Raw genomic sequence first — 17,291 nt, forward strand, 5'->3', positions numbered from 1 at the left:
CACCTACAATCAGTCCAGCAGATTGCAGTGCAAACACTACATTAGAGTAAGTATGGTAAAAATGGAGTGAGTATGGCAAAAATTTACACTTAATCATCATGTAGCATACATTGTCCTCTTTTCTTCCTCATTGAAAATATTTTCCCATGAAGATGAGCCTTCTTCTTACATTTTAAGAACATGGGGCCAAATAATGATTTGGGAATTTAAGTTCCAAATCCATCTTTGTAAGGTTTTAAAGGACATTTATAACTGAGAAGGTCTTTGTGAATGTGCCCCATAATTAACTGTAAACTAACCTTTAATAAGACACAGAAGAATGGGTAAATACAATCTGTGATGCCGTCCTGCATTATGGCAAACCTTAAATCTCAATCACACGCACAATTATTTTAAACCAAGTTTTTTTGAATCAGGCCCAGTACAGTTTAGATGCTCTTAAAAATCATTATCCTTCAAGCAGGGGATTAGCAGACATATCTAAATTGATGTCACCTACTTACTGGTAGATGCTGGTATGATCCATTTTTGAGAGGAATAAGAATCAAGTGGCTGTCTGAAGTGCAAAATGTTACTCCCACACCTACTAGTGTATTCAGAAAATCCCCTTTCTCTCTTAGGTCAAATTAAGAGTAGTCTGCAAAACTGCCCTTTTGATCATTGGAAATGCAACAAGGGAGACTTGGATCAGAGTAGATAAAGATGATATTATTAGACTCATGTATAATTTAAAGATCCATCGACAAATCTTCAGAATACTCTTAATTTGTGATAAGTGAGAAGGGGGATTTCCCACAAACAACTGGGAATGTGCAGAAAAACATTGTTGCGCTGTTCTAATGAACATGCAACTATTCTAGAGATTCAGATATTCCAGGTAATACAATATCCACATATGGTTTCAGCACATAAATATTCAGAATCTTGTGAGTTAATCATGAACCAGTGGGTGAGCAGGTTGCTGCCCTTTTTGAGTGTAACTGGGCTGAGGATTCTTGTATATGAATTAAAATGCATCATTTTATATTGGAGTATGGGAAGCATTTCAACATAGAGAAGTAAATTACCACTGCTCTGTTACTAAGCTGTCCTACCATCAGACAGTACTTCAATCCTTGAGGCTGCTCTGAGGTGTCCAGCTCAGGTGCAATGGATTGTCTCTACAGAGTCCTAAAGCGTACGTAGCTTAGAAGTAAGGGCATAGGGTGACATTCCCTTCCACCAGTAACAATCTTAACGTTCTGCCATGAGATGGAGATGGACCATGGAAGCGACAAAGACAGTGAAAGAAAATGCAAGAGCAGAGGCAAAAGAAAATGCCACAGACAGCAGATCCCTGCATTACCATTTTCGGGGGTGGTTAACATCCTACTTGCGCTGGAGACAGTCTTGCCGATGTCGGCCAGGGAACGCAGATTGGATTTCTTGGTTTGGTGCCGGTGCTTCCTCAGCAGAGTATATGTCACCTTCTCCTTCATGTCCGACTTCAGCAAACCTAGCTCGATCTGGTTGTCAATAACGATCTCTGTTACGCAAGACAAAAGCACAGATGAGTTGCCTTTTGCAATGAGAATGTATTTTATTAACGCTAGTTCACAGGTGTGGTTTCATTGCCTAGTGTTCCAGTTTTGAAGAGTGTAAATATTTGCATGCAATCAGACCCTCTCACAGATCATCGCCAAGTATTAGAAATAATGAAAGAGGTACCTCCCACAATCTCTATTATACAAAGCCTTGCTTGTAATAATCATAATGATAAGACATTTCATTTCTATAGATGATGGTACACCTTAACTCTCTCACAGAGCCTGATTTAGAGTTTAGTGGTAACGAAAAATCATCGGATTCCTGGAGGAAACTATATGTAAAAGAGGAGAATCCATCGGCTTGATTTTCTCCAATATAGTATCCCTATGATGGATCAAATTCATGGATTCTACTTCATAAGTAGAGGTTTTTTTCCCAAAGGATGGAGGGTGTTCAGTAATCATTGAACACTATATATAGCCCTAGGGCTTGTAATATTGGTATTGGTTTCTACCAAAGGATAAAACCATGAATGTATGCATGTGAGGTGAAGCAGGATTGCATTGCCATCCAAATATAGTAAATACCAGGGCCTGCGAGTGATATGTCCATGTGGTCTAGCCAATCCAAGGGACAGCGAGTAAATGCTCTGAAATAATTTGATCTCATTACTTCACCTTAAAAATTAACTTTCTTTTTGGCATTTCATCAGTAAAAAAGACTGTATACAATAATTATTATACAACATTTTCCCTGAAATCTCATTTTGTTATTGTGATGGCCACTAGTGATTGATCTAAACCAAAAAAATGATCCAATTCAGAAGTCAGACGCGCTCAAGCTTTGACCAGGAGGACGGAGTTTTGAAAACAAGTTTAGAAGTCAGGGATGAATAAACCAGATTAGATTTAACCCTTGGATTGTTGAACCTCAGTTACTAAATGTTAAAAAGTGTAATAATTAATAAATACAATCAAAACAAGCACCTTCACTGTTAAAATATATGTATTGCTTAGGATGCCAATCAGTCAATAAGGGAGAAGAACAAATGCTACTAACAGCGTACAGTTAGATGACAAAAATGCTGAAACTCTCCAACTAGTAGCCTTTGAGTTACATCCACTGACCTGTTTATAGAGACATGTTTTTGATAATGATCAGGAATATCCCTGCTCGGATCCCAACAGGAATGGTCTGGAGTGAAGGTCCAGGACAGACTGATTTCCCATTGTTTACTTCTCAAGCCCTTAAAACCCTCACACCGACAAGACAGGTAAGCACACACCCCCAAGAATCACAAGGGAAGATTTTCCTTAAACCATGGCTGCTCCTTTGGCAATTCCGCATAACTGTGAACCAGGTAAGTGCAAATTGTTCACATTTAGTCCTAATGACTACAATTCTGATTTTAGTCCAGTTAGTAGCAAACAATCTACACCATGAAGCATTATACATATACATTATCGGATCAGGTGGTACCTGGGACAGATTCATAGCTAGCCACCTCTGCCTGGATCCAACTTGTGGTACAGCAAGTTAGATCTCCAGTGCTATTGGGCATTCCTTCTAGGACACTTGCAGGAACTTGTGGGTGGTAGCCACTAGCCAGCTAACACAAGAATGTTGGTGGATGGCCCCTTGCAGGCTCAGATCCACCAACACATACAATTTTTTTTGAAGTGCAACACTTCCTAAAACACTGAGTTATCCCTTTTGAAAAGCATTCCTATTTGATTAGTTTGAGTTTGGTCTCTGTCTGCAAACTCAACCAATAATTGTTTTGCTGGCATTGTTTTAGTGCTGCAAATGTCTGAGACTCTTCTAGCGTGAAGCGTTATCTTTATGATGCTCAAGTGTTGACCAGAAGAGTGGCGGGAGTCAGTCAGATAAAATGTGACACCACAGGAATCTGTTCTTATTAAAGGTTGCCATGAGCTGATGAATCTTGGTGTAAGGAAGAATGTAAATTTCACTTACACCTCCATTTGATCTTTAAATTACTCAAAATTGGCTGTTCCGTTTGAGAAATTTCTGTGGGTAAGTGTTAAACAATGCAACTGAGAAAATAAGGAATAAAGAGACGGGTGGAGGGGGAGGAGTCAGCTGTGGAACAAATTGACTGCTGTAATGGGTGAGGAAGGTCAGGGGCATCCCCATGCTAAAACAAAGCACCAGGAATTCACTGCTGGGACATCACCAGCTGTGTGTGTGTAGCCGTGAACTTCCCACAACGAAAGGAGCTACTGAAAAGCACCTGCATTCGTTCAACAATTAATTGTAGAAAAACAAGAATAGAAGAAATATATCACCTCTCATTGTTTGCACAGAAACTCTAGAGTCAATCACAAAAAATCAAAAAGTGAGTGCCAGATGGGATAAGAAGTGTATCGTTGAAGTAAACGTTAGGTGGTGGCAATCCTTAACGTACACAGGGTGGAGTCTTTGAGTTACAAGCGTTGGCTTAGCTTGCCTCCTCACACGTATGTTGAATCAACTGGCCCTAAGGGTCGCAAGGTTTCCTGCAGCCTGTGCCCAGAATGACTGCTGGAAGCACACGGGGCTCTTGGAGGGCAGGAGCCAGGCACCCTCGCACACCTGAAGGCTCTCCCACAGGTGCATGCAGTCCAGTGGGACCTGCAGGGGTCCTCCAAGCTGCAGAGACAACCCTTCTCCTTACCCCTTTCAAACTACAGAGCTCACTGCTTAGACGTCACTCAGGGATACAGCTGCTACTCCTGGTCTGCCTCTTGGCACCTCTGGCACTGCATCTGCTACGCTTGGCCTCAGCTGCCTACGAAGGCAGAGGCAGGAACAGAACAGAAAGGAGGCTCTGGGGCCCTGCTTGCATCTGTGGCCCTGCTTGCATCTGTGACACTGTACTCCTTGCAGAACACACCAGACTGTCAAGGGGCTCCGATTGGACAAGGGGGGCAATCCTATGATGTCACCTGGGACAAAGGATGTGTGATGTCACTTCTGTTACCCCTGGTAAATGGACAGCCATGACTTACTGCTTACAAGGCCTGTACCTCACACTCACCCCCAGTGAGCGCGGGTGGATCGCAGATCCGCCATGCACCGGGAGTCAAGCAGGTCATGCCCTAGGGCGCCCCCTGCTGACATCTCATTATTTAGTGCAACGCCCGCTCTGATCCCAGACACTGAGACCTTCCTTTATAGTCAAGAAAGCTCATGAAGCGATCGGAGTGTAAAATAAACATACTACAGCTAAGGTGCTTATAGCACCAAAGTGTTTCATTCTCTTCATTTGCAGGTAACGATGATAAGAGCGCGGGTGTAAATAACGCGGGCCACGTTCACTGAACGTGAGGCACGTGAGGCACGTGAGCACTGCTCTGCATAACCCCGGCTGCTGGGCCTCTGGCAGGAGGGCTCGGAGAGATCACCTGCCTCATGGTGGCGCTAGTGGAGGCGGATTTAAAAAGTAATCAACACACTTTGTAAAAAAAAAAAAAAAAAAAAAAGCAATCTCTAAATTTGGAGACCTTCAAAATTACTCAACATTTTTCTTGGGAAAACTGTTTGGTAAATAACTGTTTACTTGAGATTGCTGACTAATAGATAAATCATTACTGCTTGAGGAATGAGGGTCAGAAAACCTACCAATTAATGTTTAACGCATATGAGCACCTGGGTGCAAGCACGGGCTTTTATAGAACTCTCTTCCATTCTGGCCGAGCTGCACACAGCTGGAACCCAGGCCACGTCACCAGAGCGGGGCGGCCGGCACCGAGCAGCCTGGGCATGGGTTCTGCACAGAGGAGGAAGCAAGCAGAGCAAACCCACCGCTGCTGGTAAACAAGCACAGGCCCGGGGCGCAAGGGCACTGCCAAGGTCAAAGCAGCAGGCCCACCAGGGCAGGTGCCACGTCACGCAAGGTCAAGGCAGCTCAGGGAAGCCAGAGCTGCTTTTACCAGGTTGGGCCCTCCCACTCTCTTAAAAGTAATGCACTTTTAGGGACCACTGAGAAACCATGGGCCCTTTGGAGGTAGCTATAGCCAACTGGTACCTATAGCAGCCTTAACATAGCACCGCGTGGCCTACTCTGATCTGAGTCCCACAGATAACAAGGTAGAGTATCTTAGTCTAACTATATGGCATCCCCTTTAGCTAATGCCTTTCTTTTGAGGTTTAAGGACTAGCCTAAAATAGTACACAATGAAAAACGACATCAGAGCCATGTGCTCACCAACTATCTGCGGAAGGGTGGTGGCCTCCAGGTCCAGCAGGATCGTCCCTTTCTCGATGCACGTCCTGAGTTCGAACAAGCTGTGCAAGGACAGGGTGGCAACGTGAGGTTTGCTCCATCGCTCGCCGCCTTGTTCCACCTTCTCCTCAAACTTGATCCACCTGGAGAAAAGAAAGAGGGAACAACTGAGCATGTCACAAGCCACCTAACCACCCATGAAGCGAAAACAAGGTTCAATATCCCAGCTGCAGGAGTAAAAACGAATGCGGAGTCTAAGGCGGCTTTCTGCGACATTACGCCTATCGCTCTTCCAATTCTTCAAAGCAGCGCACAGTACATTAGGATAAACATGCACTCCGGAGACTTTTTTGCATAATCGACTTTTGCCATTTGCTCACTCTTGAACTTACACTGGTGCAAATTGCTGTGAGTGCAAGAGACATATACTTGAGTGAATCACCAAGTGACAGTGAAGCAGATTCTACTCGTGCAGGGGCTTCCACTGTTATCTTGGAGTTCGAGGCCCCACCCTATGTCAGTCCCCCAGCAGACACATTGCTAAACGTAATGATGTGTAGAATTCTGCTGGCCATTAACATTTATCATAGCAAAGTGGTTAGAGATTAGGAGCTGGGTGTCTGCAGAGATAGTTAGGTCGCCATTGCATGCATTGTGCAGTCTCGCATGTCTGGACATCTGCCTGAATGTCTCCTAAGCCCTCTTTAAATATTCCCCAATGTACATTCTAGGCAAACTGCACAGATACAGTGTGCATCAACTGAAAGGTCTTGGGGAGAACTGTCTGGGAAACCAGTCCAAATCCATTTATGCGGTGCCATTGTTGAAATGACAACGGCTCTATGTCTGGTTCGTTCGAGAATGTGGTTTGGGGCATTTATGTCGAAAGGGAAAACAAGGAGCAGCAGGTGGCCATTAAAACAGGCAGCCGGTCATTTTGTAAGCACTGGTCTTTAAAACATACTTAGCGGCATTAGGACCCAGAAGGCACACCCAGCCTGCCCGTTCCCTACTCTGTGACCAATGAGCTTATAGCCAGAGTTACCAACATTTAAAAAAAAAAATCCCGGGACACTTTGCAGAACAGTGCTGCTGCACATAGAGAGTTCTTATTTGCGCACCTGTGTGTAATAAAGGGGAACCGTTTCTGCAACAATATTACCCGGGACAGTCTCCAACTTGCCAGGACTGTCCCGGCAAAAATGGGGCAGTTGGCAACTATTCCATATACAAATGTAAGCCCTCATTTAAAGATGGTGGTAGCAGTGCTTAATTTCTGCTGGTGCTTTCCGGTGCTCAGCACCGGCAGTTAATTGCCAGCACCGGGGCTTATGACTGTCTGACACATGGTAGTGGTGTCTGCCAATTTAGGTACAAGCACAACAACTTCTGTTTATTATTTCAATTTCAATTTCCAATTATTAGCATTTGCTTCCAAAGCCATTCTTATCGCTTTGGGGGCCTGTAATTGTATGAATTGTCACACTTTTAAGAGTGTGATGATTAGCAGTGTGTTGTTGCTGTCATTGGCAGTGCGGCCAGGGGCAACAGATGGTGCAAACTCTAGTGTCCGCCTGTCGAGGGCCTCGGCACTAAGGTTTTTACAAATTAGGCACTGGGTGGTAGTTCCGCCATTCTGCCCAACTGGATTTACCATGGACATCTACTATCTGTTTATAAAACGCTCTGTGCCACTACCCTGCAGGAGCACTTCCCCATATGCAGCAGAGACACATGTGGTAAATCTGCCAGATATGAGGTGCACCAACAATATCTACCAAGCACTGGCAAAGCCAATAAGTTTCACACTTGCATTTGAGCGCTGACCAAAGCACAACAAATGCCTGCAGTGGTGCAAAACAAAAAAAGGGTTCATTTGTGTATATAATGCATAGATAAGATAAAGACGTATGGCTGATTATGAGTTTGGGGGACAGGGAACTCTGTGACAAATGTGGCAACTACCCTGTCAGTCAAACTGCCGGTGCATCCACTCTATTTTGAGTTGGATTAACCATCAAGAGCAATAACAATAATAGGTGTAAAAACATCATCCTGCCCTGCCTGTAAAGGGTGGAATGTATGATGTTTTTTTCTGTTCAGGACCATCTGGTGGTCTCAAACAGAACAAAAATACTAATAACCACCACAACCCTGGAGAAAACCTTCCAGGGTGTTAAGGTCATTTATATTTTGTTTCTCAAAAACAAACTCTCTACTCTGGAGTTTGTTTTTGAAAAACAAAAAAGTTTTGAGAGCAGAGAACGGCAACATGGCAGCTGCTCACCAACAGGAGTTGTAATGGCGGCATTTCCTGTGAAGGCACAAACACCCCCGCCCGGCCGGCAGTGATCCTACAATATGGTGGGCGTAGTCTGGCAGCATGTCAGACGTAATGTCCTCTGCTACCCAACTATATGGGGGACCAAAATCAGGCTCTAAATGTGCTTTCAAGTGTAAAATAGTCACTCATGAATTTCAATGGAAGTTTAAGGATACACTAAAACAGCCAATAGAAAGACGGTAAGCCTAACATACTACCATGAACTGATCCAAAATGTGAATGACAATGTGTCATGCCAATGGCTGAAGGTTCCTGAGCCAAGGAAGCCAAATGGCTGAAAGAAACTGAAGGAAAGCCCCCTCATACTTAGTATAAAATACAATATGTTCACCTGAATGGCACAAGCAGCATTACAAATTAAACCTAAAGGCTCGCAGATATCCATGATGAACATGCCACCAACCAAAATTACACAATAAATACGTTCCACCATCCATGCTGCCAACAGAAAGGGCCAAAGTCACTAAAATAGGCATGTTGTTGACAGGAAAAATAACAGTGACTGTTCTATACTTGTGCCTCCCTGAATAGGTGGCTTTTTACATGTTTAACATACCACCATGAGCTCCACCGCTATAAGTCACAAAAGCATGCCACATCTCAATAAGCATCATTTTGTCATGCAATGCCCAACAAATGAGGCCAATAAAGGTTATTGCAATGTCAATGTAGAAGCTTTCGATGAAGTATGGAGTCTGGAAAGTGCAGTATTCAACAAATTACTTATCTTCGATAACGCATTATCTGGTAGCGACTCTATCTACCTGCAGATTCCTTAACTTTGAATTAGATACCCAAGTTATACCATCCTGGCAGTGGGCTGCAGACCAATATCTCATACTAGGAAGTCCTGGAGGACCGAACATGCAAAGTGCCGATCCCTACAGACCTGAACACCTAGGCAGTTGTGTTTTGCAAATGTGTGCAAAGATGCCCACGTTGCTGCCTGAAAGATGTCTTGTACTGAGACACCTCGAGCCAAAGCCATCTTTGCAGCCTTTCCACTTGTGGAATGGGCCCTTAAACCTGAAGGAAGTGACCCGATTAGGGCCCCCTCTCAGCCTTCCATACTAATGAAGAGTTGGTCAGACAGTAGAGAATACAAACCAAAATTATTTATTAGTCATACACTCGAGTGGCGTTCAGTCTGACCAGCCTCCTTACATTGTGGCCGAGGGACTGACTCCAGTCAACAGGGTTATACAAGATATACATATCCAAAACCCCTAAAGACCCGCCCAGACTGGAATTTTCCAGTCTGGGAACTGATAAATAAAGAAGGTACGGAAGGACGAGCTACCATCCTGAGACCGGGTACATGCTGTCTCAGTTTCAAGGTTACTCTGCCTGTGCCCGTCTTCTCTGAGAGTGGGAGCAGGGCTACCTACTGGGAAAGGCATGCAAAGACAGAATGATCTATTCATAAGTGCAGTGTAGCTCAACCTTGAAAAATGAAGAGCAACAATCGAGGCTTCGTTCTGCTGAGGCAGACAGTATGGGACAGAATCTTACTTTCCATCATAGTACAAAATGGCAGCTGAATACAAAATGGTGCCCCAAATGCTAACTTATCTCGCACAATGCTAGAAGGAGTCAGCTAGATGCATTCTCAGTCAAACAATCCACCAGGGGGCTGCTTCTTTGCCAGGGCATAGGAGATCTTGATGCAGAGAACGACCCAGAAAGCAATGGTCCTTTTTTGCACTGCCCTTTTCTTCTTTGCTCCAACGTACCCCACAAAGAGTTGGTCATCAGTCCGAAACTCTCTTCTGCGGTCAAGGTAGAACAACAACGCTCTTTTTGGGTCTAGCCGGTGGAGACGCTCCCTTCCTTAGAAATTTGCGTGGAGCAAAGAAGGTGGGCAACGTGATGGACTGACCCAGATGGAAAGGGGTCAAAACTTTTGATAAAAACGATGCCTGGTTGCCAAGCACCAGCTTCTCTCGAAAGGACATCAGATAAGGAGGCGTGCAAGATAACGCCTGCAACTCACTCACCCTCCGAGCCGATGTAATCGCCACAAAGAAGGCTGTTGTGATGGACAACAGCCAGAGGGGATAATTGTGTAAAGGCTCATAGGGAGCACACGTCAGGTAGGTGAGGACCAAATTAAGGTCCCACTGTGGCATAACAAAGGTTGTGGGTGGAAACAAATGAGACAGCCCTTTTAGAAATCTATGACCGATAGGAGATTTGAAGAGAGAGGACTGGTTTGGCAGCCGCAAAAAAGCAGGCAAAGCAGAAAGGTAACCCTTGAGAGTTCCCAAAGTAGACCCCTGCTGGGCAAGGGTCAGAATAAATAAAAGGACAGTGAAAAGAGAAGCAGAAAGAGGGTCCATAGACCTTTCTTTACAGTATGATACAAATTTCTGCCAACCGCAGGGGTATACCATCTTAGTGGAGGGCCGCCTGACCGTCAAAGTAAAGTTACAGACTTTGGGAGGAAGGTCAAAAGCTACCAACTGCTGCAGCTCAATCATCTTGCATGGAGGTGCAGAGTTGACAGGTTCGGGTGAAGGACCCTCCCCTGCTGCTGCTACAGAAGATACTCCCAAAGTGGCAGCCTGATCGAAGAATCGATGCTTATTCTCAGAAGCTCTGGATACCAAACTCTCCTCGCCCAGTTCAGAGCCACAAGGGTGACTTGGGCCTGGTCGTTCTTGATCTTCTTCAGAATCCTGGGCAGGAGTGGTATGGGCGGAAAGGCGTACAGCAGGCCTAAGCTCCAATTGTGACAAAAAGTGTTGCCGGGAGATAGCTGCCTTGGAAAACCCAGCGCGTAATACTGCTGACACTGCATGTTCTCTTTGGACGCGAACAAATATAAACAATCAATCAATCAATCAAAGACATTTATAGAGCGCACTACTTACCCGTAGGGTCTCAAGGCGCTTGGGGGGGTGGGGGGGGGGGGGGGGTGCCGTTACTGCTCGAACAGCCAGGTCTTGAGCTTCTTCCTGAAGGAGAGGTGGTCTTGGGTCAGGCGCAGGTCGGGAGGGAGGGAGTTCCAGGTCTTGGCGGCCAGGTAGGAGAAGGACCTTCCTCCTCTTGTCGCTCTTCGGATACGGGGGACGGCGGCGAAGGCGTGGCTGGCTGATCGGAGGTGGCGTTTGGGAGCGTAGAAGTTGATTCGGTTGTTGAGGTAGCTCGGGCCTTGATCGTGTAGGGCTTTGTGTGCGTGGGTGAGGAGACGGAAGGTGATTCTTTTGTTGACGGGGAGCCAATGCAGGTCTCTCAGATGTCCGGAGATGTGGCTGTTTCGTGGGATGTCGAGGATGAGTCTGGCTGAGGCGTTCTGGATCCGCTGGAGTCTCTTCTGGAGCTTGCCGGTGGTTCCGGCGTAGAGGGCGTTGCCGTAGTCCAGTCGGCTGGTGACGAGGGCCTGGGTGACAGTCTTCCTGGTCTCGGTGGGGATCCACCAGAAGATCTTCCGTAGCATGCGTAGGATGTTGAAGCACGACGAGGAGACGGCGTTAACTTGTCTGGTCATGGAGAGGGAGGAGTCCAGGATGAAGCCCAGGTTGCGTGCATGGTCCGTCGGTTTGGGTGCGGTGCCCAGGGCGGGGGGCCACCAGGAGTCGTCCCAGGCGGAGGGCGAGGAGCCCAGGATGAGGACCTCCGTCTTGTCTGAGTTCAGTTTCAGGCGGCTGGTCGTCATCCACTCGGCTACATCTTTCATCCCTTCGTGCAGGTTGGCTCTGGCGGCGGCGGGGTCGTTGGTCAGGGAGAGGATCAGCTGGGTGTCGTCGGCGTAGGAGATTATGTTGAGGTTGTGTTGGCGTGCGATGGCCGCGAGGGGGCTCATGTAGACAAGACTCTCCCCACTGTTGAAAGAGACCTTGCGCCACCTCTGACTGGAGACGACATTTGTGATCCGCTAGGCATTGAAGGCTGAGTTTGTCGGCCCTGGCCTTCAGAGAACCTGCCAGGTGTTGAACCAACACGGATATGCCCTGCCGTTCAGCCATGTCCAGAGACGCAGGGCCTCTCGACACAGGGTCAATGACCCCACCCCGTCCTGCTTGTTGCAGTACCACATGATGGTTGTGTTGTCCGTGAACACCTGCACCATCTCCCCCTTGACAGAGGTAAGAAATGCCTTCAATGCCAATCGAATTGATCGGAGCTCCAACCAATTGATGTGGAGCCACAACTCCGCCGGAGACCAGTGTCCCCTGATCTCCACCTCTCCCAGATGGCTGCCACTTCCCAGAAGTGACACATCTGTCACTACTGTGAGTTCTGGTTGGGGAAGGGAGAGGGATCTGCTATCGACCCAATTGCGGTTCGTCAACGACCAATGCAGATCTCTCGTAATTCCTTCCGAGATCTGGAGCATGTCCATGAGATTTCCTCGATGTTGTGCCCACTGGAACTTCAGGTCCCACTGCAGAAGAGCCTGCATATGTCACCTGGCATGTTTTACCAAAAGGATGCAGGAGGCCATGACGCCCAACAGCCTCAGAGTCAGTCTCACCGAAATCCTGGATAATGGCTGAAACATCAGAATTATATGTATTTGTATTTTGCGGTATTTATAGAGCACATCAATGATCCCGAGGGACATCACGGCGCTAGGACAGATTAGAGTATAGTGCAATTTAAACATTGGTAGGGTCAGTATCTAGGGAATAGGGTGGTTTTCAGTTTTATCCTAAACAGTAAGTAGTCATCTGTCAGGCGAAGGTCAAGGGGTAGGTTGTTCCAAAGGACCGTGGCTGATTTGGAGAAGGACCGGTCGCCCATTCTGTCCTTGGAAGTGCGCTTGATTGAGGCGAGGGCTTGATGGCGTGATCTCAGATTACGCGAAGGGTTGTGGAATTGTAGGTTATCTTGTAGAATGTGTGGTCCTTTCTTATGGTGGGTTTTATGTGCAAAACAGAGGATCTTAAAACTGGCTCTCTGGCGGACTGGTAGACAGTGTAATTCCTTCAGGCAGAGGGATGCTGAACTATAAATATTTTTTATTACATATTAGTTTAGCGGCAACACTCTAAGCCACCTGAAGTCTTGGGAAAAGATAGTCAGCCATGCCTACAAACAGGGCGTTGCCATAATCAAGTCTGCTAGCCTGGTGTAGGAAGGTGGCTACCTGACTATGGTTACCCCAGATTTTTTGCCTTGTGTTTAGCTGGTTTTCGACTTATTTGGCCTGGCTCCCTGCTAATCACGGCCCCAGGCTATCTGCTCTCTCTTTAAAATGGATTCCATGTACCCTAGGTGCATACCTAAATTGGCTTGGGTCACCTTATCAGCCCCTGTACAGTGCACTATAGGTGCCCAGGGCATAGGTGCATCCAAGGCCTACCAGGGGCTGCAGCATATCTTTTGCCACCCCTGGCTGGCTATCCAAAATTGACACAACTGGCTGATCACTCAGCTGGGGCAAGGTGGTGTAATCACCCCTTGCTTAGATATAGTATACCTATATCTAAACCTATCTGGACACATATATACCTATAACTCACTTCTATGGCAGGCCTTAACAATCCTGGACATTATAAAGGGGGGGTAGAACCCAAGCAGTCACGGGGACCTGGGCGTCTAATAGTAAATGTATAGAGGGGTCCCCGTGGAAGGGGAATTATTTCTGCACAAACAATAAAAAATTCCAAACAAGAACTAAGATGGTACTCAAAGGACAGGGATGTTGTCATTTATTCAACAACAACATGTTTAACGATTTAAAGCAATATTTGTAATCATTTATAGATGAAAACGAGAAATCGAAAAATTGGAAAGGGCCCCAAGGGGGGGAAAAAGGGGGGAAGGGGGGTGTGCTCAAAGGTTGTGTAAAAGGTTATAAAGATAGTACACAGATTTAAACATACTGTACATATACACAATCAACAAGGAATTGCAAATTATTCCAAAAAACCAAAACGGCCTACATCAATTAAGGCAAGTGTTGGGCAAATTTAGCAGAAAAGTGGGGCATTCTACGGTCACGTGTACAAATCAATCGAGTACTGGAAATGTGCCGGATGTCCCAAGGTAAAGAGGTGTCGACGTTTCGACCCCTATTTCTAGGATCAGTTTATTCCTTTGCCGGGGTCTTCATCAGGACCGTTGTAGTAGGGAAAGGGACGAGGAGGGGCCGTCCTATCTGTGGTTCAATAAAACAAGACACACTCTGGAAAATTCAAATGTGTGGGCTGCCTGTTTCAGACAAATATACTGCTGGGCACGTCTAAATAAACGTCTCAGTGTATTGAGCTGCACTGTTGTAGGGAGGCTTAGGCGCTGTGCTATATTCAATAAACTTAAACGGGTCCCTGCAGTGCCTAACGGACTGGGGAGCTGGATGATCGTATTGCAATTTCGCCGATCGGCTCCGTGTGATCGCGAAGGGAACTTCAAACGCGGACCGCGAGGCAGCAGAGCGTCTTGCTGCAATCGTATCCCCGTATACTGTCCACCACTAAGCGAAGCAGCTGGGCTTCTCATTTTGGCGCCCGAACAGGGACCCCTCCCCCACCTTACGCGCCGGTTGGTGCATTGCACGCTCCGTCCCCTGCCATCAGTTAGACGGAACCTACGCGTACCGGCAGGATTTCCTGTATCTCCCTCTGGCCCACGGAGGTGACGAAGATTGCGATCAGTACCCAGACGAGGCGGTAAGGAGTGCGGAGGATCCCGACCAGAGCCTAGCCGAAAGAAGCAAGGTCCGAGGTGTCAAGAGGCCCACCAGGTTTCCGAAGTTTTCCGAAGTATCGAGTCGAGTCCAGTCGAGTTTTCTGAGGCCTTCTGTTTTCCGTGCTTCCCGGTGAGTACCATTGCTGGGACGTATCTAGACGGGTTTGGGTACACAAGTCCGGTCTGCACTGTTTTTAGGCAGTGTATCTGTACTGTTTAGCAGTATATCTAGTATTCTGAATTCCTGCACTGTTACACCAGTGTATCTGTACTGTTTAGCAGTACATCCGATATAGGGGGTAGTTATATATGTAGCAAATGTCTCTTTATGTGATTAATGTCGTGGTATGAGTGACTGTTTTATGTGCATTATTGTGTTCTTATGTAACTAGTTGTGTCTAGATTTAAGCAGTAAGAAATCGAACATTCAGTATTAAGTAAACGAAATGCCGTTTTTCAACAAATTAAAGCAGATAGGAACTAGGAAAGGGATGTTAGAGGAAGAAATTCCTATCCCCCCTAGGGACACTCCAGGTAACTTTATGTATAATAAGCATGGCATAGATGCCATATTGTATCTAGAATTATGGACCGATTATACGAAACATCTAGACGAGAGACACAGATGGCCAGTTAATGGAACATGGGATGCCGAGTGCATCATGAAGGTAGAAGAGGCATTATGGAAAAAGAAAGCCAGACAATCTCAGAAAGACGCCATAGAATTTTGGCGTAAGGAATCACATAAACGTGCTGAGAGAGCACTCCGTAGAGAAAATAGACTTAAAGAATCAGAAAAAGCTCAAGAAAACGAATTAGTTACTTAAGGAATCCGAGTAAAAACAGAACAAATAGATCGCATCCGAAATAGCCAAGTAAACGGCATGTATCTTATGGCCGAGGGCACACCTGACGCCATTTCAGAAATACCGAAAAATCTGCCGCCACCACTGGTTCCAACTAAAGTAACTCATAGGGCCACTAAAGATATATTCCTGAATTCCTACCTAGAAGATGTAGCTCCAGCTTACACCAATCTGCCTGTTCGTGCCCTGCCTACTGACAGGGACGGGGGTGGCACTCCGCCCCCAGGTCATGTTCCGCCGGTACCGCGACAGACTTCCCCTGTTCCGCCAGCCCCGCCACTTCCCGCACCTAAAATTGACCTACCGAAACCACGTCTACCAGATCCTACTAAAAGACAAATTCAAATACAGACTCCACACAGAAATGATGCCCAAGCTTCCGTTTCAGGAGGTGCGACCGCGGGTCCTCGGACCCCGCCCTTAACGCACAGGTTATCCCTAGGGGACTTGCGGAGTCCCACCATGTACAAATCACCCCGTCTTGATATACTCAAAGGACAACTTACAGTTTGCAGATACGATCCAGTACCCGGAAAAGAGGATAGAATGATGATGGCATCATTGCGGTTACGTGCCGCTACTGATTTTCTGTTAATGTTTCCAGGTATGAAAGAGCACCTAGACAGAATCTACCGGTTTATACAGACTGGAAAGGATCCCGAAAGCATTAAAGATGCCTTGGAGCATCAGAAAGTTGACACTCAAGCATATATATTACGTTTCTTCATAAATTGCCTAATAAGAGAACGAGACAGGCCTGAGACAGATCAGAGTGAATTAGATGCACTTCACAAGTGGGGTCAAAATATATCGGAAGGAAAACATGATAGGCAGAATTGCATAGCTAGCATGTACAAGAAAATAAGAAAGACAGTAATAGAGATACACGAAAAGGAGAAAGACAAAGCTTCCTCCGAGGAGGAAGAAGAATCTGAAGAGCCAGAAAGAGCTGCAGATACTATAGCATATGTAGGTAAGGGAAATTACCTTAAGAAAGGCATTCGTCCATAAAGCAAGAGAGTCCTGGAGGCAGAGTGCTTGGTTTTTTGTGAGATGGTGCTCTAGCATGAGCTGAGCCTGTCTGCAGCTGTCGGGACCAATTCCCTAAGCTGTTCCGGGATAATGCCATACCATATACTCTTAAGTGCATTATAATCCATTGCGGTTATGTGCTAACTTTGGTTTGGCTTTATCAAAACATGCCGTGTTTGGTGTCATACGTTTTCGAATACTACCCCCTCGCCAGTCCTGGCGACGGGGGTAGCATCCCTCCCTTCTAGAGGGAGAAGACATGTTACTTTACTAAAACGCGGTTAATCCTAACCAGAGACGCAGCATCACAAAATGGCTGCTGCTGCCACAGACACAAGTCTGACCTCCTGCTGCTGACCGAAACTTGGCAGAGGAGGCCTGGACAAAGGGTTTGCTGTCACAGGGAGGTGTCACACCACCCCAGACAGGAGATAGTGGATTGCAGCAGGGAGGTTTGAAAGAAACTAGACACTGCCTGGGGAGCACAAGGCATCCCCTTGCATAATCCGGTCAAACCGGTTCTGGGGCACACCAGCCCCAGTCCCGGCGCGACCCTGGACAAAGGGAAAGGGGTGTAACCACCCCCTTCCTGGGTCCCACCCATAGGAGGGACCTAGCAGGTAATCCAGCCCACCAGTTTGGTATAAGAGTGGGAGCA

The 17,291-nt window shown here is 46.5% G+C and overlaps 1 protein-coding gene across 5 annotated transcripts in view; it reads right to left on the minus strand.

Moving 5' to 3' along the window:
- SLC4A4 (solute carrier family 4 member 4) overlaps nucleotides 1–17,291 on the minus strand; it is a 710,971-nt gene that overhangs the window by 221,832 nt on the left and 471,848 nt on the right. For 3 of the 5 annotated variants that reach the window (XM_086961758.1, XM_086961762.1, XM_086961759.1), the window contains 2 exons: nucleotides 5,738–5,898; nucleotides 1,346–1,525 (listed from right to left, as the gene is read on the minus strand). In XM_086961758.1, the coding sequence (XP_086817884.1) occupies nucleotides 1,346–1,525; nucleotides 5,738–5,898 (341 nt within the window). The remainder of the gene's footprint in view (nucleotides 1–1,345; nucleotides 1,526–5,737; nucleotides 5,899–17,291) is intronic. The other 2 variants (XM_086961760.1, XM_086961761.1) reach the window with 1 other exon arrangement.

The sequence above is a fragment of the Lissotriton vulgaris genome, chromosome 3_1 (genome assembly GCF_964263255.1).
Source record: "Lissotriton vulgaris chromosome 3_1, aLisVul1.2, whole genome shotgun sequence".
Lineage (NCBI taxonomy): Eukaryota > Metazoa > Chordata > Amphibia > Caudata > Salamandridae > Lissotriton > Lissotriton vulgaris.